This window comes from Phascolarctos cinereus, unplaced genomic scaffold (genome assembly GCF_003287225.1).
Source record: "Phascolarctos cinereus isolate Bilbo 61053 unplaced genomic scaffold, phaCin_HiC Scaffold_5;HRSCAF=322, whole genome shotgun sequence".
Classification (NCBI taxonomy): Eukaryota; Metazoa; Chordata; class Mammalia; order Diprotodontia; family Phascolarctidae; genus Phascolarctos; species Phascolarctos cinereus.
In genome coordinates, this window is record NW_027555958.1 from 286,254,017 (window position 1) to 286,280,372 (window position 26,356).

The 26,356-nt window shown below is 47.9% G+C and overlaps 2 protein-coding genes across 4 annotated transcripts in view; both read left to right on the plus strand.

The window, feature by feature from the left end:
* The window catches only part of RAB37 (RAB37, member RAS oncogene family), a 93,285-nt gene extending 90,895 nt beyond the window's left edge, over positions 1-2,390 (plus strand). For all 3 annotated transcript variants that reach the window (XM_021002459.2, XM_021002460.2, XM_021002458.2), the window contains one exon: positions 165-2,390. In XM_021002459.2, coding sequence (XP_020858118.1) covers positions 165-273 — 109 coding nt within the window. In that variant the 3' untranslated portion in view covers positions 274-2,390. The remainder of the gene's footprint in view (positions 1-164) is intronic.
* A 1,293-nt stretch (positions 2,391-3,683) lies between these two features.
* Positions 3,684-26,015, plus strand: NHERF1 (NHERF family PDZ scaffold protein 1). Its single transcript, XM_021002476.2, has 6 exons — positions 3,684-4,383; positions 17,459-17,620; positions 18,899-19,052; positions 22,904-22,944; positions 24,365-24,451; positions 24,837-26,015. The coding sequence occupies exons 1-6, from the start codon at positions 3,919-3,921 to the stop codon at positions 25,026-25,028; spliced, it is 1,101 nt and encodes a 366-aa protein (XP_020858135.1). The 5' UTR covers positions 3,684-3,918; the 3' UTR covers positions 25,029-26,015.
* Positions 26,016-26,356: the final 341 nt, after the last annotated feature.

Here is a 26,356-nt window from a genome sequence, read left to right on the forward strand (position 1 = left end):
TTTCTTGGGAAGCAGGGGATGGGAGGAGGAGAAAGAGTGTCACCACCACCACCATCCAAAAGAGTAATGGAATGCCCCAGAACCTGAGGGACCCATCACTTCTGAGCCTGGGGGATGAGGGGGACTCTTTTTGGAGCTACAATCTCAACCCTGGCCTCTTTCAGGGAGCTGAAGCACCGAGCTGGGCGACAACAGGCAAATGAGCCCAGCTTCCAGATTCATGACTATGTGGAATCCCAGAAGAAACAGCCCAGCTGCTGCCCATTTGTGTGAGAGAAGAGGGGCAGAAGGAGCCTGGGGAGAATGAACCACTGGGTTTAGTGCCGTTCCCCACCTCCAGACTGAACTCTTAAACATCTTGAGTACTCCAGGGGGGCAATGAGTCCCCCAACTGAAAAAAAAAGGCACAAAGGGCAGAAGCATAAGGAATGCCAAAGAAATAAGTTACACATACACACCATCCCATCAAAGCTTTCCCCCAGGAGGGACCTAGACTCTTGCATCAGGCTTACCCCAGGTTTCTCTGCTCCCCTCCTCCCAATGCTTATAGCTTCTGGGTCCCTGGTATGAGACTTGGCATTTGAGGACCAAAGATATTTTTAAGTTAAATTTTGGTCTGGTACCACAATAGTGAAAACTTCAGAAAAATAGAAAACCCGTTTCCCTCAGAGAAAGGGGCTAATAACCTCCCTATTGCCTTTCAGTTCAGGGGGCCTCCATCCAAACTTCTCTGGTAAAGCCCCCAGCCAACTCTTAACTTTAGGGGACTGTGGCTTTGTTCCAGCTCACCAGGAGAACCCAGAAAAGGGCAATTAGTGGCTACTGTGCCCCCTACCACACTTTAGCTCATGAGAGACAAGCAGCCTTTGTACTTTTTGTTTCTCAGAGGCTCAGGGACCACAATAACCACTGAATCACTGTGGTCTGACCTGATGTATGATTCCCAAGTATCAAAAGTCAAATGAGTGAAAACCTCAGGAGAGTACAGATGTGAAGGTGTGAATTGAGTTTCAGTGTGTGTGTATATGTAAGAAAAGGAAGGAGTTGCACAAGTTCAGCTGGCTTGGTCTACCTTGTTTCCCTAGATCCCCATTTGAGAATGAAACGACTCATTCCTGATGTCCTTTTCCCCCTCTTGACCTTCCCCCCCCTCCAATGTGAGGCACTTGATAAAAGAGATTCTGGGCTCCCTTGCTGAAGAGCTTCAAGAGAGTATCTATGCTTAGGGGTTCCATCCTAGGCAAGGACTTCAGTGTCAGTGAGCAGCTGAGAGTCAGGCCAAGGATTTTCTCTTTTTGACCCAAGGCTTTTGGTAAATGTGCAACTTTAACATGTAGCTTCTTAGAGTAATGTTAGCATTTCTCTTGGATGAGGAGGGGGAAGTGAGGAAGTTCTCCCTCCCTCTCTTTTTTAAACATTTAAAAAATTTTTTTCAGGTGGGGTAATCAGGGTTAAGTCACTTGCCCAAGGTCACACAACTAGTAAGTGTCTAAGGTCAGATTTGAACTGAGGGCCTCCTGACTCAAGGGCTTGTGCTCTATCCACTGGGCCACCTAGCTGGCCCTCTTCCCTACCTTTCATCTCTTCCTTTCTTGAGGATTGGGCCCTAGCTGGCCTGCTCCCAGACTGTCAATCTCCTACCATATTCAGATTGTTCTAGGAGAAACTCCAGGGCTTTGACCCAGATAAAGCAGAATGAAGCAAACTGAGACCTGCCTCTCCCATTAACACCTGCCCCTGTCCATCTTCCTTTGCATTGTTCTAAGCATTAGGTACCACAAAGGCCAGATGGGGTTCCCCTTCCTCTTTCTACTCATCCTGGTTCAGAATCCAGAAGCCCCACTGCGAATGAGGCTAGATCAATTGGGGTTCTGGAGACTGGTTTTTTGTTTTGTTTTGTTTTTTCTTTTTTCTGAGTAAGTTACCTGTATAGAGCCAGATCATCATGATTAGGGCCTTGGGAGGGTACCCATGTGATTGTTTTCCCAGAGTCCTCTCTCACCTACTATAGGACAGGTGGACTCTGTAGGGACAGGTACCACAAACCCATATGTGATCTGCCCATTTACCTTCTTCCAGTTAGTCCAAACTCCTCATGCCAACCCTGCTTTCTTGTGTTTGTTCCCATTCCAATCCAGGCCTAAGCATGTGACAGTGGGGGAAAGAGGGGCATTGCAGTTTTGTGTGGCTGCCTGGGTTGGGCTTTCAAGTCAGAGACCAAAAACCTTGGCCTACAACACAGCAGGCCTTCCAGCTTGGTCTCCAAAAGGTGGCTCCAGGCTTCTTCCAGCCTAGGGAACTGTGTATTGCATGAGAGTGATACTTCTTACTCTGGTTAATATTGGCATTTGTGTGTTTTTCAGAATTAAACAGCAGTATTTTGGAGAGTATACCAAGTCCCACGAATTCCTTGAAGAGGGTTTGGTGGGAGGCAGTGGGCTCTACCTCTTCTTCCTGGGAATACCAAGCTAATTTAGGTAGATTGCATGGGGAAAGTTCAGAGGCCAGGGCCGGGCTTTCCCCCTTTCCCCATGATTCCAAGAGGCCCCAGCAGGTTACTGACAAGGAAGCCAAGTGAAGCGTTCTTCAGAAAGTCCTAGCAACCTGGCATCAGGATTAAAGATTCCCCAAGAGGGCGACGAGTAAGGTACCTGTAGGGGAAAGTGTGCTTTTCTACCCCAGGACATTCTTCCTGTGGAATCTGCTTTGGGAATTTTGTCTAACCTGGCTACAATCCAAGCTGGGTTTGGCTCTACTCTCGAATTTCACTTATTTCCTCAGACGCTCATCTTGATCCTTAACAGGCCCCATCACACCACATCGCCACCTCCTCCCCGACTGTCCCCCGGCCAGATTAGACCAGAGATCCCTTCCCCAGCCTAGCAATCTCCATTTTCCCTTCGGGAAAAACTACATTACCCCCTCCGGGCTCCTCTTCCTCAGAAGAAGTATGGGGCGGGGGCGTATAGCTCCCTCCCCTCCCACCCCCCAAGCAGAATTGAGGCCCGTGTCTTTGTATTCGGTATTCCGCAATGGGGTCCTGGGGCAATAGGATCTCTTCTGGTTCTAAATAGCTCCCGTAACTTGACGGATGTTGTTATTTAAACAGCTCTAAGGAGGAAGAGGTGGGTGGATGGGCTGGCTAGGCCGTGTGCCCTTAGTACTAAAGTTTTCTGAGACTTCTCTGTCCCTGAAAAGAAAGGCGATTTCTCCATACAGGCTGCCTACTGAGTCACAGTACTAATCTCACAATCTGCACCCAAGTCCAAACCTGAGCGCCCTTTTCCTGAGGCTTTCAGGGTCCTAAGTTCCCGCCTCTCCCCTAGCTGAAGGTCGGCTGCAATAGACCCAATCTTTTGAAACCATTAATCAGGGACCAGGAACCAGGCTTCCCAGATCCGGAATCCAGCTGATGCAGATACGTGGGCGCAGCCAGGGGAACCCAGATGGGATTCCTTCCCCTAGACTCCAGGTGCCACACCTTCCACTCCCGCTAATTGAAGCTTTGTAATGCACCTCAAGCACTTTTTCCTTCGCCCGCTTCGTGTGCCTATTAGCAAGCCCCCGCCCCTTCTACGTCCCAATTGGCTCGTTTTGTTCAACCAGCTAGGGCACCCCTCCACCCCCTTTCTCCTCCGGTTCCTAATTGGGCCTGAGCCGCCCCTCCCCCGGGATAAGGGGCTGTGACAGGTTCTGGAACGCTCAGACACTGTGCTAAACTGTCATTGGTCCCCATCGCCTTACTTCGGAACTTCGGAGTTCGCAGCGGGCCCCTTCCTAGCTACCTACTGCCTCCTCCCGGGCCAGGGATTCCTTACTGTGTTTCATCCCGGATCCCCGCCTCCTAGGGCAGGGGGGTGGGAAGGGGTGATTGGTGAACCGGCCCCATCTTCAAGCCTTGAGCTGCCCCGGAGCAACATGAGCGCAGACGGCGACTCCGGGAGCCCCCTACCCCGGCTCTGTAATCTGGAGAAGGGGCCGAATGGTTACGGCTTCCACCTCCACGGCGAAAAGGGCAAACTGGGACAGTTTATCCGGCTCGTGGAGCCAGGCTCGCCGGCCGAAAAAGCGGGACTGCTGGCCGGTGACCGGCTGGTGGAGGTAAACGGCGAGAACGTGGAGCAGGAGAGTCACCAGCAGGTGGTGAGCCGTATCCGAGCCGCGCTCAACTCGGTGCGCCTGCTGGTGGTCGACCCGGAGGCGGACGAGCGCCTGCAGAAGCTAGGCATCCAGGTGCGGGAAGAACTGCTGCGCGGCCAGCTCGGGGAGCATCCAGCCGATCCTACCCCGCAGAGGGCCGCGGAGAAGCAGGCGGATGGAGGCGAGGAGGGGCAGCCGGGAGCGGCCAAGCAGCCGCGGGAAGAGAAGAGCCAACCGGAACAGGTAACTAACTACTCCTTGGTCTGGGATTCAAAGAGGGGAGGGGGAAAGGCGTTTCAGGGAGGCATGTAGATAGGTGTCCATGGAATAAAGCCGCGCGGCTTAGCCCCGAATTCGCCGTTGTTTCGTTCTGAAGCCAAAGACCGCGATATGGAGGCGTTTCCGCCTGTTGCTGGCCCAGCCGACGCGTGTCTCTCATACAGATTGCCCCTTCCTGTCTCCCCTCACCCCCACCCTGGACCCGTCCCTGCCACGCTGAAGCAGACTGGCTGCCGCCTCTTTCTCGGGAGTTGTTAGGAAGGTTGATGAGATCGACTCCTTTTCACGCATATAACTATATCCGCTGCTCCACTCCCCATCTGTTCTCTAAGAGGCACCCACACCCGCGTTGCAACCAAAAGAGGGGAGAGGTGGAACCCTGTTTTCTCCAGGGAGCAAGTGCCATCACTCCCCCCTTCCCGCTCCCGGGGTGTATGGAGGGAGTTAGCCCCAAACCTCTTAGAGAGGCAGTCGCCTCTCTGCGGCCACAGGTGGGTGGGAACTGGAGCTCAGGGATGCCTGGGAGAGTCCAGCAGAGACTGCAAAGGGCGAGCAAGACGAATATACATCCTCTTCTTCCCCCTTCCCCTACCCCGCATGGAAGCCACAGCCGTGTGTGTATGTAAGTAACCTGGAGAGGTGGCAATGTAGAGAAGAGGGGGAAATTGGGAAAGTTTTTTTTTTTTTAAATCTCAAGCAGGGAGTAGGGGGAGCATAATTTTTAGGTGTCATTAACCTCAGTCAGGTGGGACTTCATCCCTCCCGGAGTGTGATGTGGCTTCTAAGAAAGAAGGAACAAGCCCCACTGCCTTGGGGCAGACGGGGATTGGAACGGGGCAGAGGCCAAAGATGGGGGTGGGGAGGAGGAGAAAAGAAGTGAGTCTCAGGGGTGGTGATACTGCCACCCAAGAGGATTTATGAGTCTCAGGAATGTGAGAAGTAAGCACAGCCTTTATCTGGGAAGCTGAGGGAAAAGAGATCGGAGGGGACCTGGTGAAGGGAGAGTGGAGGATTTCCCAGGGCAAACAAGCTGGGATAATTTGCTGCTTTTTCCATGTTTGGTGTTTCCCCAAATGATCCCAACTTGGATCAGCTGGTGGAGGATGGGGGTTGGAGAAATATAGAGTTGCTGTTCTGAGTTGTCTGTCCCCAGAGATTATGCACGATTTTAAAGAGTCAGGAAGGGGTGGCTCCCTGGCCTTGCTGAATTCCAGGGGCTCGGTGCCGGTGCTCAGCCTGAGAGGAACAGAATTTGGGTCCTCAGCACTTGGTCTCCCAGAAAATTGGACTGTTAATTTGCAACCAGATGGCTTCCTGCTGGCTAATGTAGATAACGTTGGCACTAGAGACAGGGCAGCGCTCAGAGTGGAGGAAGGGCACTGTGCAGGGGAGATTGGGGGCGGGGTGGAGAAGGCCAACAGGTTAGGTCGCCAGGGAACATTTTCCTGGATTTAGCTGGATGCTGGGAAGGCTATCCTTCGGCTCCACTGGCTCTTACTTCCTGTCTGTGCCAGGTTGGCTCGGGGAAGGGAGGGCAGGAGCTTCCTGGCAGGAGAGAGACTCAAGTTAGTGCCCTGAGGTGAGTCAGGGAACAGGTAACCTCTAGTCTCCACCTAGAGTTCACTGTCTTGAAATTTATGCTGAGGACATCAGTCTTTTTTCTCTATTATAAATTAAATGAACTTTAGTCCCTATCTTCCTTTCCCCCACCTCCTCATTCTGCAGATTTTTCTCCTGAGAGCTTGAAGGGAGAAAGTTGGGGATCTAGAAGCAGCTCCCTCCTTGGTGAAGGAAGTCCTCAAGCATACGTGGCTCCCCAAGTCGTGCCCTCTCCATCATCCAAGAGAGAGAGGGAGTTTGAACTTCCTTCTCTGGGTTGTTAAGCCTCCTACAGCTTCTGTCTAGGGAAATGTGTTTGGCTAGAGCTCCTCAGGGGGCAAAAGTTTGCAGAGGGCTATGGGAGAGCCTGCGGTGGCTTGCACTTTTCCCAGGGAAGGGAGCTACAGCTGCCTGAGCCCGGTAACCTGTCCTCAGGGGGATTCAACACATCTGTGTTACGATTAGTTGGCCTCTTTATTGAACTACTTATACTTAAACCACTTGGAGCTTGGTGAAGTGGGCTGAAGTATAGGCAGTCTCCACACTTAAGAAGGTGATGACCTAATTCATTTCCACCTGGCACTAGAGATACACAGAGTGAAAAACTCAAGTTTTTGTCCTCAAGTAGTTTTCAGTTCTAGTGTTCCCACCTATTTAAATGGCCAAGCCAGATCATCTGACTGCACATACAGTATATAAGCTTTTTAAGGGCAGGGAATGTTTGGGGGTTTTATTTATCTATCAGGCCCAGAGTCAGAAAGACTTTTCCTCCTAATTTCAAATTTGCCCTCAGACTTTTTACGAGCTGTGAGAACCTGGGCAAGTCACTTAACCCTGTTTGCCTTGGTTTCTTTCATCCATAAAATGAGCTGGAGAAGGAAATGGCAAACCACTCCAGTATCTTGGCCAAAAAAAAACCAAACCAAAACCCAAATGGAGTCAGGAAAAGTCAGACATGACTGAATCAACTGAACAAAAATAAAATACCTTAATAAATATTTGTTGAAATTGAAGTGACTCTGGGTGCTTGATGTCTTGTGGGTGGTGGAAGTAATAATAAATACTGCCCTGTCCCCAGGAAGGAGGAGGGTCCCTAAAAGAGAGGAGTGCTGCCTTGGAAAGAAGGGGGAAGAATAGGAATACTCTCACTGCCAGCCCCACCAATGATCATTACTCACATTTTCATAGCATTTCACAAACAGATTTATATATTATCATCTCATTTGATCCTTGGGTCCAAGTCCCCATGGCTCCCAGTCCTTTGCTCTTTCTATTGTGCTGCTGGCCTCTAGCCAGAGAATACAATATTATACCCATTTTACAGATGAGGAAATTGAGTATCAGGAAGGTGCCTCTAGGCCATACATATATTACTACCCCCACTGTACAGAAAAGGGAAACTGAGTCACAGGGAGGTACCTCTAAGCAATATCCCCATTTTATTAATGGGTCTCAGGTTAAGTACCTTGCCCAAAGCACTTGGCTAGTAAGTTGCAATTCTGAGTCAGGATTCAACCCCAGTCTACTGGCTCAAAAATGTGTTCTTTTCCCTAACCCTTTCCATTGCACTGGTCCCGGCTCCAGTATCTACAGTAGTAATGGATTTTAGACAGGCCATACCCATGTTTTTTGGGTCTTTATTCAAATAAAGATGCTCTCAAGCAGTTCTATTCCTGATGTATAGGGTGGGGAGAAGATGGATATTCCAGTTGGTAACCAGGTAGTAGGTAGGTAGGCACAGATTGATTAGACTCCAGTTGGGTATTGTGGTTGTTTTTGTTTTATTTTTTTTTCCCAAGGAAAAGAGATTCACGTTGATCTCAGTTGGGTCATTGAAAAGATTAAAATAGAAATCAGGTTTGAGTTGCTGTGACCAAAGCCTTCTCTTGAGTCAGAGGTTCTGGTTTTTTTGTTTGTTTGTTTGTTATTTGGCCAAAACAATCTATCCTCTGGTACTTGGCTGTTACTTACAGCCTGTGCATTTTCCAATGTATTGGTAGCTCTGTAGAGAACCCAGTGTCCTTTAAGTCTCTTAGAGATAAGGTGAGCATTCCTTATCTGAAAGCTTGGTATGTGGACGTAGGGGTAGGGTAGGGAGGGCCCAGGGCTTCCTCCTTCATTCCCCCCCCCTTCCCTCAAGGGTAGAGGTGAGTGTGCCCTTTCTTTGCACTCTGTGGAGGGGTACGCTAAGAAAATTTGTTGTTCAAATTCAACAGACCTTTACTAGGTCACAATTATGTAAGGGAGCATGAAGACAGGTCTGTTGCAGGCTGGGCATCAGATATGGGCCCTGCCATCATTGAGCTCATAATCTAGGTAGGGGGTTGTGATGGGGACACAAAACTCCGTGACTGATATAGAATGATAGCGTTTAATACATAAGAGAAAGACAAACCCAAGATCTTGTCAGACCTACAAGCTTGTTGCAGAAAATTAACCAGAGTATTGATTTAAAAAACAAGTTCTTCTGAAATCCTCCTGGTTTTCTCCAGTTTGGGGACTTAGGAAAGGGGTAGTTTCATCTGGAAGAACTTTTTTCCCTGAGACAGATTTTTCTAGCTATCTTTAGGTCCATTCCAGGAAAACAAAACTGGAAAAAAAATGTCAGTGATTTGAAGTAAATCTAATAACACTGTATTTGGACTCTAAAAGACTTGGATTTGAAGCCCTACTCTACTATGGACAACCTAGGTGGCGGAGTAAATAGAGAGCTGGACTTGGGAGTTAGAAAGACCTGTATTAGAGTCCTGCCTCATACACTTACTAGCTGTGTGACCTTGGGCAAGTCGCTCTTCACTCTCCACCTCAGTTTCTACATATGTTAAAATGAGGATTAATAATAGGACCTATCTTAACAGGGTTATTAAGGATCAAGGAAATAATATATGTAACATGCTTTGCAAAAAGCAACATTAAATGTGAGCTTTATTTTTTTTTTGCACCACATCTGTGCCCTTGAAGAAGTTCTTGGCGTATCTGTCACTTTTTTTCTGTCAAAGGTTGCTTAACCTTTCTAGGTTTCAGTTTTCTCCTTGAGGGAGATCTTTAAGATCTGAATCAATCTTTAAGATCTGAATTTGTGAGTAGATGAAATCCAGTTTGATGGAATCTTCTTTGGTAGTTATCTCCCTGGTAGTATGCAATAGCTCAGATTCTCTGCTAAGATGTTCTCAGCAGATACTCCCTCAGGTGTATAGACAAAGCCAGGGGAGGCCTGAGCCTAGATGGGGGGGGGGGTGTAGAGGTATGCCTCTAATACATCCCTTTGCATTTTACATGATGGATGGGATGGACCCACTTGGGTGTCTGCTGACAGATTTCCCCTTGCTTTTTCCCTGGGAGGAGCTCTAGCTGACCCTTTTTGGGGCCTAGGGTACTGCCTTCTCCTAGAAGGTGAATTAATGAACCCTCCTTTATGAGCTCTGGGACCTAAGCTCCACTATCAGACCTCAGAGCTGAGAACACCTACACAAAGCAGGCCACATACGGTACAGTACCCATCGTTCTTTCCTCCCATCCCCCAGGCTGGGCCACTGGTCAATGTCCAGAGGTTCAGGATTACCCCTCCCTGCCCTTGGAAAAATACAAAATCTGTTAAGTTTCCCCCACAGGTCATAGTTGGCCTGACCTATGGGAGTTTGGGAGGGTGGGCAGGAGGGCATTCCTGGCCATTCAGCCTAGAGTTTCTGGTGAGCCCGGTGGTGATGCATGCTTGTCTTTTTTGGCACTGCTGAATGTCCTTTCTGGCTATCTCCGTGCCCACAGAATCCACAGTGGATCTGGCCAAAGGAGAAAATCATTATGAAAGGTCACAGGGTTGCCATTTTAAAGCAACCTCCACCCCTAAAATCAGTCATGAGGTTCATTAGGGGGCTGTTTGTCTCCACTCAGAATGGAGCCCTAAGAAGGGATAGCGGCTCAACAAGTGAGTGACCTTTCTGTGTCCCTCAGAACCTTTTACCGCTTGCTCCTACTACCTGGGCCAGAATTGGGTCCAGTAAGATCTGGCATGGGGGAGGGACTTATGGCGCAGTGCCTGCTGGTGCAGGCGTGGAGGAGCCTTAGGTTGACCTTGAACCAGGTACCAACCCACCCTATCCCAGGCTTTCCCTGCCCCACCCCTTCCCCCTTAAACCTGAGCTCCAAATCTTTCACTGTAGTTCCCTGGGCAAGAGCAGGGGAGCAAGGTTATTAGCCTGACTGGTCTTATTCTTGGGGCAGTCAACAGGGGCTTACCTCCTGTGTCCCCTCACTATTCCCACCCCACTGAGGCTGGGGAAATAAACTTTCCCCTGAACAAACACAAAGTAGAGGTTAAGTTACTGTATCACAATAACCATTTTACCACATGCTGGAGGAGGGAATCATAACTGTCTTCAGCAAGGGCTGGAGGGCCAGTTGAGGTGGGGGGAGGGGACGCAGTCTGCCTAGTGCATGGTTTCAGCCTGCCCAGTTCCTAGGGCAATGTGTCCTGTGCCCAGGTTGGGTTACACAGATTGTTTGAACTTTGCCTCCAGGGTTGGGAGGAGGGAGAGCAGCAGGGCTTAGAGTCCAGTGACCTAATCTAAGTATATGCCAGGCCTGATTGGGGTAAAAGGTGTTCCACCCAGCTTAATAGCCCCTTCCCTTTTTTTTTTTTAATTCAATTTTTATTTTCAGTTCTGAATTTTTTCCCTTCTACTTCCCCATCTCCCACTCATCGAGAGGACAATGAAAACAAAACCATTACAAATAGTAGATAGAGTCACCTTGCTTAGCATTTTCCATAGACTCTATAACAGTCATCTCCTTCCACTTTCCCCTAAACTAGAGGAGGTACCTAGTAGGAACACAAACTGGGCTGCTATATGTATTTTTTTTAATTTTTATTTTATTTTATTTTTTTAAGCATCCTGGCTCCTGTGTGCCTTGGGGTCCCAGGAATTTCTGGGAGCCAAGCTGTTTTGCTCACAGGATTGATTTTTTTTCCCCCTGGGGCTGCTAAGATCCCTGGGACTGTGCCTGGTAGGCACCCTGATGGGGCCAGATTTTCTTGTATCAGAGTCACTAATAGCAGAGCCAGGCCTTGTTTGCATAAATGAACAGGTAAGCCTGCCTGGCCAAGGGGAGGGGGTGGTGAGGGGTTGGGAGAAAGAAAAGGGGATGGGAGAGCCTTAGCAGAAGTTCTTCATGCCTCTCACCATCCAACCTTCTTGCCCCATCCCTCAACATTCTCCCTTGCCCCCCCAGCAGCTGGCACTATGGACCAAAAACCTGAAGCAGATCTTTAACCCTTCTGAAGCAACACCCCCCTTCTCCCTGGCTGCCTTCCTGTCTCTATAGCACCCATCACCATGACATCAAGGGCTGGGGGAGGGGTCAGTGTCACACAGACAAGAGAATGGGGCAGGTCATTTCCCCCACCCTGCTTGGCAACATTCTGAGTGAGGAGCAGGGAGCAATCATGGGCCTAGTCCTTAGGGACTTTCACAGACGGATTAGGGTATCACCTTTCCCAGGCTTTCCAGGTGGCTGCCGATGGGGCCTATTGAATTCCCCTGAGAGCAGCTGCCTTACTCTCAGGGCCCAGCTTGTGAGGAGGTCTGGTGGTAGTGACAACTATTTCTAGGGTTGGGATGGATTCCAGGGTGATTGACCTCTGACAGAAGATGAGGACAATGAAGGCAGCCATCCTTTTGGAGGGGCTGGGACTGGTTCAGAAAATTAGGGAAAGGTCCTAGGGAGAAGCTGATAATAAAGGGACGGTATCTTAGGATCATATTTGCCCAGCATAGGATAGCCCAGCCCCACTTATTCCATTTGCTAGTTTGGGCATGTAAAACTCCCTCTGGATCTGTGTGTGCTTATTCTTCTGCTTTTTACCTAGGCCAGCCCCTTCAAGCTAATGAATGGGGAGACTCTTGTTCTGAGATCCTTATTATTATTATCATCCATGTGACTAGGCTATCATCTTCATTTTTTAGAGCCCCGGGCAGTGGGCAATACTTTAGGAGTGGCATTCATGGCAATGTCATTTGGTGGAAGCTCTGCCCCCAAGCACTCTACTCCCATCCACCACTGTTCTGTTTCCAAGGGGTCAGACAAGGCTTTGGATGACCATATGACACCCCACTCCTGAAAGAATATCTCCTGCCAACAACCTCAGACTCAGTATAGGAAGGACCCTGTGTTGACTCAGTGACCCTGGAAAAGGTACCATCATGGGGCATGGGAAGGGGAGTGAGATTGAAAGGGCAGGGGGAAAGATGAGGGTCAGGACTGCTCCCTTCCCCTCGGGTAGCTAGAAAGCCAAGGTTAAAAGAAGACCCCTACCCTCAGGAACACTAGAAGGTAGGGACTTGGGCCACTTCTTGTGGGTACCTAAATGTTTTTAGAAAAACCACTGATAGGGTAGGTAGGTGGTGCAGTGGAGAGAGCACCGAGCCTGAAGTCAGGAGGACCTGAGTTCAAATCCGGCCTGAGACCAAACACTTGACACTTACTAGCCGTGTGACCCTGGGCAAGTCACTTAACCCCAATTGCGTAAAACAAAAAAACCTTCTGTCGACTTTTTAGCTATATCTTGGCCCAGTACCCAGCCCAACTATCCTTTTCTAATCCTCAGGCCTAAAGAGGGCATCCTCTAGGGGATCAATGGGCCCTTATGCAATTAATCTGATGTGTTTGGACTGTTTCCCCAGTAAGAGAGCAGCAGTAGCCTGGCCTCAGTTGTGTGCTCTGTCTGCTCTGGGAATAATGTCTCTCTCTCTCTCTCTCTCTCTCTCTCTCTCTCTCTCTCTCTCTCTCTCTCTCTCTCTCTCTCTCTCTCTCTCTCTCTCTCTCTCTCTCTCTGTTTTTTTGTTTTCTTCCCCTTCTTAAAGTGGGCACAGAGGGGCAAACAAAACTTCTCCTTCCCTATCATCCCGCATTCGGCTCTCTGACCTTCTCTAGAACGCACTCTCTTTCAAAATAGGACCTGTCAGAGAGGCAGTATAGACTGGAGGCCCTGGAAAGGAAGGGGAGCTTGAGTTGGGTGCGGTCTCTGTAGTCCTGACAGCTGGGGGTGGAAGGCACCCTCCAGAAGAGGTCAGCACCCTTCCCAAGCTAGCCATGAGTTCTCAAGCCACTTTCTAGGTGGAAGGTCTAAAACCCAGGAATGTTCTCTGACTTGTTATTTATTTGCATTCTTCACCTCTGGGGTTCTGGTTATTGTAATTCAGAAGCAACAGCTTCCATTATATGCATTAGTTCAGTACTCCGGAAGGAAGGCTGTGGGTTTCATCAGTCTCCAAGTTGCCTCAGTGCAAAGACAGCGGTAGCCACAGGAGAGAGAGAAACTGAACCCCAGTGTCTGTCCCTCCCTTCTTACTGACTCGGAAGCTGAGCAGGGGGGAGAGACTTTAGCATTTGATGAAGGCTTTTCTTTCCTCCCTGAGCTGGCTCCATGTTCCACATTGGGCTTTGTAGCTGGAAGACCCCAGAATAACAGGGACATTGGTCCTTGTTTATCCTCTTGCTTTCTTAGCATCGGTTCCAGGGGTGGGCAGGTTAGAGTGGAGGAAATTTTGCTGTGGGTCTGGCTGGGACAAGAAAGCTGAGCTGAGCTGATCCTGGCAGCAACTTGTTAGACCTGTTCCTTCTCACCTTGGCATTTCCAGGGAGGAGAGTGAGATTCGCAGCTTTGTGAAGGGATTAGTACTCTGGGGAGAATTAGAACCTGATCCCCAGAATGAGGGAGGGGGGAGATGTGAAGTATTTGGGGGGGCACAGAAAGGGCACTGATTTGATGCCACATGGAGATGGATAGGGGAGGGAAAGAGGATTTCTTCTGAACCATGCTGAGAGTGAAGTAGCTCCATCTTTTGGGAGGCAAGAGGGGGAAGAGAAGATTCCAGGTGGCCCAAGTAGGAGGTAACATTACTTGTTAGGTCTCCTAATCCCAACTTCATCATAGCAGAGAGGGTTGGGTAGGTTAGGAGGCAAAAGGTACACCCGTGACACCTTCTCCATTGACCAGGCTCTGCCTTTGGCCCTGAAAGAACAACCCAAGGATAGCCAAGCCCAGATGTAGGTGGTTGGCATTTGGAGGCTAAAAGGAATTAGAGGCAAAGTGCTCACCTCCTCTTTCCTGTCTTGGCCTCGATCCCTCCCATACACCCCAGCAGTGACCTCTGTCCCTACACACTCCAAAACAATCAAGCTTGAATTTCCCAGCCTAAGCTGTATGTGTGGGGGAACTGCTCAAGACCCAGAACCCTTCAGTTGTTTGCCTTCCCAGGCAGTAGTAAAAGACCGGAGGTGGGATTGGTTTAAACTGGGGAGGGGGAGGGAGTAGGAGAAAAGAAGAGAGAGCTGGCCAATTAAGGAGCTTCTCTCTTAGAACCTGGTGCCCTTTCTTGTGATGCTAGTGGCATCTGGGCCTGAGGGAAATGGAGATGGGTGCTCTGCCAAAGGAAACCCCAGAGTTTGTTGGCTGAACCATTTAGTCACCATGGGACTTGCAAGTCAGGGCAGAAAGTGTGGTTGCAACGTGGGTCCTCCCTCCTTGACTTTGCCACTCCCAGCCTGAGTTTGAGTTCCTTGTCTTGGGGATTGCCTCTCTCCCTTTCATACTCCTATCTGAAAAGTCATTGCCACCGTCCCTATCAAAGGACTGGAGCTATTAAAAGATAAACCATGCTTTTCTTTGCTATTAGCCTCTTGCTTAGAGGTAGGTAGATCATCTTGCTATATATCTCAACCCCCACGAAAACAAGTCCTGGGGTAGCAGTTTGGATGTTAAAACATTTAACTTGGACTGGGGATAGGACTAAACAGTGTCCAGAGCTGAAGGTGCCTTGGAGCCAGTCATGGACAGAGTGATTGACTTGGAGTCGGAGTACCTGGTTCAAATCCTCGATCTGGTATTTATAAGTGTGACCCTGGGGAAGTCAACTTAGCTTCTTGGTGCCTCAGTTTCCTCATCTGTAAAACAAGGGGGTGAGATTGGGCCTTTAAGGTCCCTCCCAGCTCTAAAGCTAAGATCCTATTATCTAACCCACCCTCTTCATTTTACAGGGAAACTGAGGCACAAAGAGAAGTGATGGAACCAAGGTCACAGTGATTTAGTGGCAAAGAAAATTAGAATCCAGGTCTCTAGTGGTTTTTTTTTCCATAACTGAAATGCTTCTCCTATTACACTTTTCAACTGAACAGCTGAAAGTTCAGAAGAAACCCAGAGATACCATTTTTTAAAATTGTTTTAATACCCTCAGTCCCAAGGCAAATTCTCAAACTAGATTTTTGACTAGGGCCATACCAACAATACATAGCCCTGATCTACAAGTTTTCCCTCATCTGAATATAGCATTCCCCTTAGTGATGTGTAGACACTTATCAGGAATAGTGAGTATCTAAGGCACGGGTCCTTCAGCTTCTCCTGAGTTCATGAGGATGACCAAGCCTTGGTTTTCCAATTAATTATCTGTTCTATCCCCTCCCCTTCCTGATACCCAAATCATTCCTCCCACCTGTAGTCCAAATGTCTACCCTTCTTTGTTGGTTGCAGAGGGAGCAGGCTCTTTGACTGAGCCTTGGGAGGGCCAGAATGAGAGAAGTTGGTGTTGGTAATGATGTTGTTGCTGTTACTGTTTGTCCTTTGTTCTGGAAGAGCACCATGACATGAGGAAGATGATGTCATGACTTGCAAGTAAATTGAATTGAAGTGAGGCAGGGCTGTGCAAAGTCACCAACCTCACTCTCTCCTCTGGAGCCATCTGGGTCCAGTGGCAAGATACAGATAAGGATGACAAAAGATAGCCCCTGATGCAGAGGGAGATTTGGCCTTTCTGAAGCTGTCTTTCCCAGGTCTCAGTTTGAGGTGACTCCCATTCAGTGATTAAGGCTAGGGAACGCTGGTAAAGATAAGCTTTACTGTAAACAAACAGCCTCCGCTTTCAGTAAACACTGTTCAGGTCTACCTTATGGTTGTACTCTTGCAGAGACAGTGTTGGGCGTAGAGGAGTAACTACTCATTTCTTTCTTTTTTTTTTTTCAATTTTTTTCAATTTTTTTTTTGTGAGGCAATTGGGGTTTAAGTGACTTGCCCAGAATCACACAGCTAGTAAGTTTTATGTGTCTGAGGCCGGATTGGAGCTCAGGTCCAGTACTCTATCCACTGTACCACCTAGCTGCCCCTTACCCATTTCTTTCTTAAAGACTAAGTTTGCTATACTTCTTATCCCTCTCTCTTGACCTCAATCTAGGGAAGAGCAAGAACCTCGTTCCACTCCCATAGAAGAGACTCCCTTTGCTACTCCCCAGGGTCAGATTAAGCAGTGCTGGGATATCCTATATGATTGGCATGGGAATTTTTTTTTTCAATGATCAAAAATCTATTTTGCCTCCTCCTTAGCACCTCTTCCCGCCCCTACCCTGAAGGGGAAAAAAAAGAAAAAAACTCTTGTAGTAAATATGCATAGTTAAGCAAAACAGATTCTTTCATTGGCTGCATCCAAAAGAAGGCGGGTCCTGTTCAGTTCCCTGAGTCCACCACTTCTCTGCCAAGAGGGGAGTAGGGTGCTTCATGATTGGCTGTTGGCATGTGAATTTAAGAAAGATCTATGATTTCCGAATCTTCAGGGAGCTTCTTCTAGTAAGGTGGAGGGCATCCTGGCAATCGACCACATCTTAGAGAGATCAGTTCTAGGGACCTGCTTAAAGCTCACAGGTTGTGACCTCTCCAGAGTCAGATGTATGTGTTAGGGGCTAGCTTCAAACCTAGACCTTCTTCAATCCAAACACAGGACTAAATCTACCATGCCTATGTTTTGCATTATTTCACATGCATAATTGATACCGTATTGCTTCCCTTCTCAATGGATGACAAAGTGGAGAGAGAAAGGGAATTTGGAACTCAAAAAAGGCTAGAAATAAATCCATTGTGCCACATGCTTCTCTACCATTAATAACAAGAGTAAAATTTTAATTAAAATGAGGAGTCATAGATTCTGAAATTACTAGGTTGTAAACTTCACAAAGGCAGGCACTGTGTCTAATCTAAACTTGGTATCCATCCTTACCCCCAGAGTTCTGAACACAGTAAATGTTTAATGAATGTTTTGCAAATTGAATATAAAAGCTGGAGAGAACCTTAACGATTACTAAGTTCTTCTTTACCTTCCCCGACTCCACTTTATTTTGAAAGTAACAAAATTGAGTCCCTGGCAAAGGAAGTGACTTGTCTGAAATCGAACAACTAATTGGTGTCATAATCTAGTTTAGAACTCGGGGCTCTTCCACAATACCATGTTCAAAATGTCTTGGGTTCTGTAGGGTCCAAGTCCATAACCCTCTTCTCAGTCTGCGCCAGCTTATGGAAAGAAAGGTCTGGGACTGAGGGTACCACCCAGAGTGGGAATGGGGAGGAGGTAAAGAGGGAATGAAGTAAGATGCTGAAGTCTCTGCCCTTGTATGTACACAGAGAGAGCTGAGGCCCCGACTTTGTGCTATGAAGAAAGGTCCCAATGGCTATGGCTTCAACCTACACAGTGACAAGTCTAAACCTGGCCAGTACATCCGAGCTGTGGATCCCAACTCACCAGCTGAGGCTTCAGGGCTCCAGGCCCAGGACCGGATTGTGGAGGTAATAATTCTTCATCTTTTAAATCCCTTCTTCCTCAGATTCTCAAGCTCTCACCTTTCCACTAACTAACCTCTCCTTGCCCAGCTTCTTCCTAACTAGATTGTAAGCTCTTTGAGGGTAAGAACTATGTTATTCATCTTTGGATCCCCCCAAAAGCCTACCCAGCATAGTGCTTTGCACCTAAGTAGAAGTAAGTGTTGAATAAACAAATAAAATCTCTTTCCTGTTCCTGGCCTTCACCATCCAGCGTCCCACTCCCGTCTGCAGACAAACTCAGCCGCTTACCTATAGAGTTTTGCAGTCCTTGGTGTAACTAAGCTGGACTCTTAGAGCCATCCCCAGAAGAGGGCCACAGGAACCACTGGGAAGGATTTAGGCTTCTATGCCCATCTTGATTCCCTCTCCAAGATGGCATTTTGGGGCTTTTTTTTTTTTGGCTAGGCAATGGGATTAAGTGACTTGCCCAGGGTCACACAGCTAGTAAATGTCCAGTGTCTGAGGCCAGATTTGAACTCAGCTCCTCCTGATTCCAGGGCTGGTGCTCTATCTGTAGTACCACCTAGCTGCCCCTCAGGCCATTATTTTTACAGGAGGAAGGAAAGAAACTTTGTCATCTGAGATGTTAGGCAGACTTGTGAGAGATTTGATGAAAGAGGAAACGGGAATTAGCTCGTTTCTGTAGTTTCACCTGTAGAAATAAGGAAATGATAGAACTTTTTCAAGGGCCTTGGATCCACTGAGGGTTTAGTAGGAATAGTGGCAGGCCCTCATAAAACAAAGTAGATTTGCATTTGTCCCTAAATCCAACCACCAAACTAACGGGCCAGTCCATTAGAGCTGTACTTTCATCGTTTCCCGTGTTGACTGGCTTCCCGTTTAGGCTAAAAGCTCCCAAAGAGGGGAAAAAAACCCCAAGCTTATTTTTCTTCACAGCTGGTTAACTAGCATTTATTAAGCCTGTAGTACATATCAGGCACTATGCTAAGCACCAAAGATACAAAGAGAGGCAAAACACACACACCAAACCAGCCCATAGTCTCAAGGAGCTCACAATCTCCTCTTCTTCCTTCCCACCCTGCCTAGTCATGTCAATGCTTGGTCAATGCTCTGGGGTGGTGAATGGGTTTTGTTGCCAGTTGTGGTAAGGGGCCACAGAATGGGCATTTGGGGCTCCCTTGGGTCGTAAAGTGGCACAGGATGGAGGACAAACCCCACCCCACCCCTCCATGTTCCCAAGCTCGGGGTCACTCCTCTGACTTTCTTTACCTATTTTCACAGGTGAATGGGATCTGTATGGAAGGGAAACAGCATGGGGATGTGGTCACTGCAATCAAGTCTGGTGGAGATGAGACCAAGCTGCTGGTTGTGGACAAGGAGACAGATGAGTTCTTCAAAAAGTGTAAAGTGATACCATCCCAAGAGCACCTGAGTGGTGAGTTAGAATGAGGGATGAGGAGACGACCCTGAATTCAGGGAATGAAACGGCATTAGTGGCTGCAGAGTAACACAGGGTGAACTGGGGCAAGGGTGTGTGGGTTTCAGGGATAGAAGTGTCCAGTTCTTTTTCCCTTTTCCCCTGGCTAAGGTTCTTAGAGCTTCTGGGGGGCGCTGGCACCATATCTTTATCTTCCTGAGATGTAGGAAGCTGGCACAGATAAGGGGAGCAGGCACTGAGGCCCTGATGTGGGCAAGGCAAGAGGGAGTTGGCAAGGGTGCTTTAGCCGAAGGCTAGGAAAGGGAAGACAGTATGCTTGGGGGAAGGGCAGAACTGGACATAAAAAGATGGTCCTTTCTCTAATGGTTGGGAGTAGGGAGAGGGAAAGAAGAGAACCAGGCTACAACTTCCCCAAGGGCCTTTTGTCATGGACTCTGTGGATGAAAGTGTTAACTTTGTCAGTTAGTCAGGTCAGCTCTAATAAATAGTAGGAGTAGGATAGCTTTTCTCCCCTTCCCCCTCCTCTTTCCCTCAGTCAGGTTGTCTTGGAAACTTCAGGCATGTTCTGCAGAGCAGCTGGTTCCCACTTGGGGTCCCCCTGGCCCCTGCCCTTCCCTCTTCCAGTCCTTGCACCTCCCCCTGCTCAGATCCTGCCTAGCAGTGTTGCCATGGCATTAGGAAGGGGTTAAGTGGACCCTGCTCACTGTACTGGACCCTGAAGGAGATGGCTCCCTGGGCTGTGAGCCATGCAGAGGGTGTGGTCAGCTTGGACTTTGCCACAGGCTAGATCCCCTGGGAGAATTTGGTGTTAGGGGCAGGTTGATGGCTTATTAATACAGTCTTGTCACATGTTTAGAAATACTTTGGGGTGGAGGGGTGGGGGGAGGAGGAGTTACGAAGCTTGTTTTTCAGCTGACATGGAGTATATGGATCTTATCTCCTGACTTTAACCCCATGGCTTCAGCAAAGACAAGGCTCCAGGAGCTCCAGGAATAATAATAAAATTAGCTAACCATTTTAGCTTTAAGGTTTGCAAAGTCCTTTACGTGCGGAGTTGAGGCAGTGTGACAGTGTGGATAGAGAGACGACAGCTTCAAAGTCAGGAAGACTTGGGTTTTAAGTATATAAGGTCACTTCACCTTTGTGAAGAGCTGCAGGGAAAGTGCCTGCCTGTGTTGGTAGAGGACAGTTTTTTTAATACCAGTGAAACCACAGGTTCAGTCCCTACCTTTGTTTGTGTGTGTGGAGGCAATTGGGGTTAAATGACTTGCCTAGGGTCACACAGCTAGTCAGGGTCAAGTGTCTGGTCTGAGACCACATTTGAACTCAGGTCCTCCTGACTCCAGGGCTCTATCAACTTCGACACCTAGCTGCCCCTAATCCCTACTATTTTGCTTATGCTATCCTTCTTGATCTTTTCAAATACACTGTGAGGTAGGTACTTACAGATGAAGAAACTAAGACCGTAGGGACCTAAGCGACTTGCTCAGGCTCATACAACTAGTAGGAGATTTCAGCAAGATTTGAATTCTGGTCATCCTAACTCTAAGCCTGGCACTATCTACTATGCCACTTTGGTGCCCAGGGAATTCAGTGGGTAGGAAGTCCTCGAGTGGCCCCTTGGAATGAGAGGTTAAGAAGGGGATGGAACTGTTAATTAGGCTCTGGTAGGAGCTGTGACTAGTTTGGCAAACTGAAAATAAAGCAGTGCCTGAAAGCTTTCATTTGGATGAGGGTGAGTCATGGAATCCCGACCAGAGAAGGGTGGACTCCATCAACAATTCTTGCCTCTTCCTTTGCATCTCTTAAGCAAGTCTTGAGCTGCCTAGAGAAACTTCCAAGGAAAATACTTATTGCTTAGGTATCCCATAAGGATACTAGAGAATTAGAAAGTGACACAGGGTACACGCTACCAAGTGAACATTTCACTGCAACAGAGCAGTTAAGTCTTTGCTATCGGAAACAAATGAGCAGCCCCAGCTGGGTGGCTTCCAGCTCGTGTCAAAGTTCTTTCAAGGAGCACTGTTGACTTCTATTGATAGTTTACAGAGGACTAGAGTCAGTGATGATGATGAAGACCAGTTTACAAAGGCCTAACATGACAAATATGGATCACTAGAGAGGACAAGCATTAATTAAGCACCTACCATGTGCCAGGCACTGTGCCAAGTGCTTTACAAATATTATTGGGAGGGCAGGTACTGTTGTTCCCATTTTACAGCTGAGGAAGCAGAGGCAGACAGCTTAGTTAAATGACTTGCCCAGGATTACGCAGCTAGTAAATATCCGAGGCCCCCTCCTGACTCCAGGCCCATCACTCTATCCACTGTACCACTATCACCTTTAGAACAAAACAAAAAACTCATTATATTGAAGTGCTAAAAATGAGAATTGGGTAAATAGTAATTCAATAACTCTACCATCCCCATAAATGTAAAATTAATGTTATTTTCAGAACAATTGTTATTTTTATCCATCTTTTCATTTTATTGGTATCTCCCCTTCAGGATGGAGAGCTCTGTATCTTAACAGGCAGTCTCTGCACTAGTTTGCGTGTTGCAGATTTGGCTTGCACTTCTGAATGTCTGGTTTTGTCAAATGCTAAATGTTCTTCCACTGACAGGCAACTGTGTAGGCATGTGGTAAAAGTGGTAGACACTGGGCTGTTGTGACAGCATCCAGATGCTTCCTAACCTCATTCCTTCTTTCCTGTACTGAAACTGGAGCCTCTGCTCTCCGTGGGCAACAACTAGGTTATTCACCCACTCAGTCCTGGGCTGGGAATCACTGTGAGCTGGGGCATCTGGCAACACAGCTCTGAGGCTTTGCCCTGCAAATGGATCTGGGAAAGATGTTCCTGGAGCTCAGTGACAGTGCTATCACCCAGTACATTAAGCCTGATGCTAAGTTGTCTCCTGGAATAGTTTTCTGATAACAGCAAACCCTTGGGTCAGGGTCACTCTTGAGTCTAGGGTAAGGCTTTTTCTGCAAATGGATCTGGGAGAAATGGTACTGGAGCTCAGTAACAGTGCTAGCACCCAGGACACTAAATCTGCTGCTAAGTTGTCTCCTGGAATAGTTTTCTGATACAGCAAACCCTTGGGTGAGAGTCATTCTTGAGTCTAGGGTAAGGCTTATTTCTAAGCTGTGTCCTAATACTGATACTTAGTAGGGCCCTCATCCCCACTCCAGGGGTAATAAAATTCAATTCTTAATGAAAAAAATAAGAGGATTCAGAAGGTATCTACCTACATGGGATTACTAAAACCTATGACTCTGGCCATAAGGAAAATATTCCCTATTGATGTAGGGAAAAGAAAAGTGGCCCTGGTCAGAAGATCTTAATTTCAAATATACTTTTCTTATCCTGTAACCTTGCTTAAGTTGCATAACCTCTCAATACCTCAGTTTATTGATCTATAAAATGGAGATCTTACTAGTTTCACTACTTGAGGTTATTGTGACTCAAGCACTGAGCAAATCTTAAGGCCTAGGTATAGGTGCCACCCACCTAATCCTTCCTTTTCTCCTCTCCCAGTCCTCATCCCTTCCTGTCTTATATTCTTTATATCCTAAGACTTTCTCTTCCCACACCAGATGTGGCTGAGTTCCCCAATTTTGCTTTGGGGAAGTCAGCATGCTGTGGATCAGCTTTCCTGAATTCCTAGGCAAGAGACATGGGGTGACAGCTCTTTTCTCTTGGTAAATCCCAAAGAATGAGGGCAATTTCCAATCCCTCCCTGCCCACACCCTGAAATATTCCTGCAAAGTTTAGGTCAGTAATGATAATGGCCAAAGCCTTTAGAATCATCCACATACACAACATTCTCTCCCCTTTACTCTTACAGGTCCCTTGCCAGAGGCTGTTGCCAATGGAGAGGTAGAGAAGGTAAAGAAGAATATTTCTTCTGTTGCTTGCCTGGAGTTTAATAACTACTTTCTTAATGGTCTTTGGGGTGTGGGTGTGTGTGTGGGTGTGTGTGTGTGGGTGGGTGGGTGTGTGAGAAAACAGAGGCAAAAACGGATGATATGAAGACAGAAACAAAGATGGGGGTGGGAAGAGACGCAGAGGTGAGGGAGGGAGACAAACAGAAGAGAAGAGGGAGGAAAGGGAGGTTGGGAAGAAGGGGTCTGAAGCTTTCCATCTTTGAAATTCAGAGAAGATATACAACTTGGGTGTCCAATCTGCTGAAAATTCAATGTCCTGAGCTCTGACACTTGGTTCTATCCATGCAGACCCTAGCTTAGAGCAGAGCTTATTTGGAAGGAAGGAAAGGCATGGTTGCAGGTCCCTGCAAGGCCCATCCTCCCTCCCTGCCTAGTCACTGGGTGACGGCCCCCCCACTCTCTACCATACAGAGGAGACTATTCTTCCCCTGAAGAACAGAGCTTCAGTGTCCAGCCAGTGCCCAGCCTCTGCTACTTCCAAGTCTGGGTTGAGAAAACAAAGCCCTCTTCCCCCCCACCCCAACCCCTTTCCCCTCCCCCCCGCCCAGTAAAGTAAAATGAGGAATAGGGGGTTGGGAGGAGACTACAGAGGCTGTCTGCCAGCCAGGGCCCTAAGAGAACCATGGGAGGGGCAGGGAGCCAAGCTGATGCTCCTGGCCAAGAGATCCATGCCGGGGAAAGTTGCCCTTTCCCTAAAGAGGTAGTGTGGAGGAAGGATGGGTGTTTTGTAGGATCCATTCTATTCCCCCTCAACCCAGTGAACAGAACTAGTAGGAAGGTGCAGTGGAAGAAACTGGGCTGTGCTTCTGAAAAGATATCTCAGAGCAGAAACCTCAGGGTAGGGGTAGAGATAGAAGAAACAGGACAATTCCCTCTCAAAACTCATTCCCCTTGGTGTCTCTGGTCATAGACATTGCATTTTTCATACCCCTTACTACTGTTCTTCATATTCCCCAGGGAATCAGGCTTGGGGGAGGTTTCCAGGGTCCAGAAATGGCAGGCAGGGAGGTGGTGGTCCACAGGCACAAAAAAGTACCCTACAGCTTGCAAGAAGTACATCTCTACGGTCATATCCAGGGGTCTGTAGCTAAAAGCCAGAGGCCTGCAATTTTGGCTAAATATTACAGTGAGGCTGTCTAGTATCTTTCCCAGGAATTCAAACCAAGTTGCCCCTCTGAGGAATAGGAATTCTCCACTGCAGCTGCTGAACTTGGAGTATTAATGACTTTCAGATGGGTACGGCCATTTGCTATAATGCCTTATCTTGGGCTGAACTTTTTGTCTCCCCTGATGCTTAACAGTGTGAGGACTCTCTCCCTAGCTGCTTACCTTCACATATATTCTTTATCCTTTTATACCAGGAGAGCAGTGCCACCTGGACTGAAACCATGTGTGAGAGCCCCAAAGCATCATCATCGAGGTCTACACTTAGTGAAACTAGTGATGAGGTATGCCTGGGTCCAGGGGCTGAGATACAGTGAATGGCCTCCCCAGAGACAAAAATCTCTTCCAGTTGGAATTCAGTGGGGGCCAGGTGGGAAAGGAGGTACTGAGCTATAGAGATGTGGAGACAGCATAAGATTAGTGAATGACACAGCCCAGGCCTCTGGGGTTAGAACACTTGGCACACCAGCCTGCATCTAGTCACACATTTAGTTGCTTTGTGTGATGTAGGTCCCTAGGCCATTGACTGGCACTTAAGCTAAGAAATATGGACCTTCCTCATCTCACCTCTCTCAGGGCTAGAAGGAAAGTGGTTGGACAATGGGGGAGAGGGATAGAATCCTGGTGAGTGATGATTTACTATTTACTTCACCCCTCTGCTGCCATTAGATGGATTCTCAAGATGGTCCCAAGAAACAAGATTCCACTCCACCCTCTTCTACGTCTTCTTCCTCTGATCCCATTTTGGACTTCAACATCTCCCTGGCAGTGGCCAAAGAGCGGGCTCACCAGAAACGGAGCAGCAAACGTGCACCACAGATGGACTGGAGCAAGAAAAATGAACTCTTTAGCAATCTCTGAGCATCTATTCCAGTGTCCTCCTTCCCTTCCCACCAAACTACCCCAGAGAGTAGGGAGGAGGTTGGGGGTAGGGGGACTGAGATGTGTCCCTTGGTCTTCCTTCCCTTTCCTCTTCTCCACTTACCCCAAATCAAAGTACAAATCAGCACCAGCATCTGATTTTCCTAGACACCCATGGTCTTTCCCATTTTTTTTTTTGGTGTCAATTGTGTCTGGGCAAGTAAGTGACTTGCCCAGAGTCACACAGCCAGTGAGTGTTGTGTCCGAGGTTGGAGTTGAACTCAGGTCCTCCTGAATCCAGGGCCGGTGCCACCTAGCTGACTCACCCACGTTCTTTCTAAAGCCCAGGGAACATGTTTTCCTGTTCTGTCCTAATGAGAAGACACCTTTCCCCAAATCCCTTCTTCTTAGGGCCCTAAGAAGGGTCTATTTCTTGACTACATTCTCTCCCCTCCCTGCCAGCTGGAAGACTGTGAGACGATTTAATAGATTTTTTTTTCCCGATTAATTTTTTTTCATGCCATTCTAACATAACACCGTCCAGAGCCAGGGAATGGCTGAATGAGAAGCCCTAAGGGCAGAAACCACAGCTCAGGGACGGACAGGGTCTTCTCCCTAAAAGCTACAAATCAGGATGTTTGGGTTTTGGGGGGTGGGGAATGTCTGTTTTAGTGTCATACATAAGTTTAGAAGGATTTTTTTTGTGCTATGATTAACATGATTTCTCCCAGTTCCCGTGTTGGAAGTTGCTTGTTTTGTCTTGAGCTTGCTTTTCCCTACTCTGAGACTACTTACAGCACTGCCCTAGGCTTTGAACCCAATACTACCTAGGGCCTTCCCAGCTGAGATTCGTCCATCAGTCAGTCAACAAGCATTTATTAAGTGCTTACTTCATGCCACACACTGCTAAGACCTGGGATACAAAGAAAGGTCCCTGGCTTTCACAAGGAGCTCACAATCTAATCAGTAATAAAGCTCTAGCACAAATTCCACTGGTTCCTCTTACCCTTCCCTGTATGCTTATTCCATGTCCTATACCCAACCTCTCCCTTCCAGGTGATCTTTGGAAAAGAAAAAGGTGGCTATAGCTCAGGTCAGAGGAGCTGTTTGCAGCTCCAGTCTTCTCTGCCTTGTCAACCTAAGGTGGAGGGGGGGAGAAGAGGAATAGCAGACCTAGTTCTTAAAATACCTTCCCTTATTCACAGAACTCTGCACTATACAAGTGCTGAGCTAAATCAGAGTCTAAATATGTACAGGTATATACCTCAGTAGTAACTAAGGTGGAGAAACAAGTGCTTTGTCCTCTAGGTACAGAAGTCACTGATAGA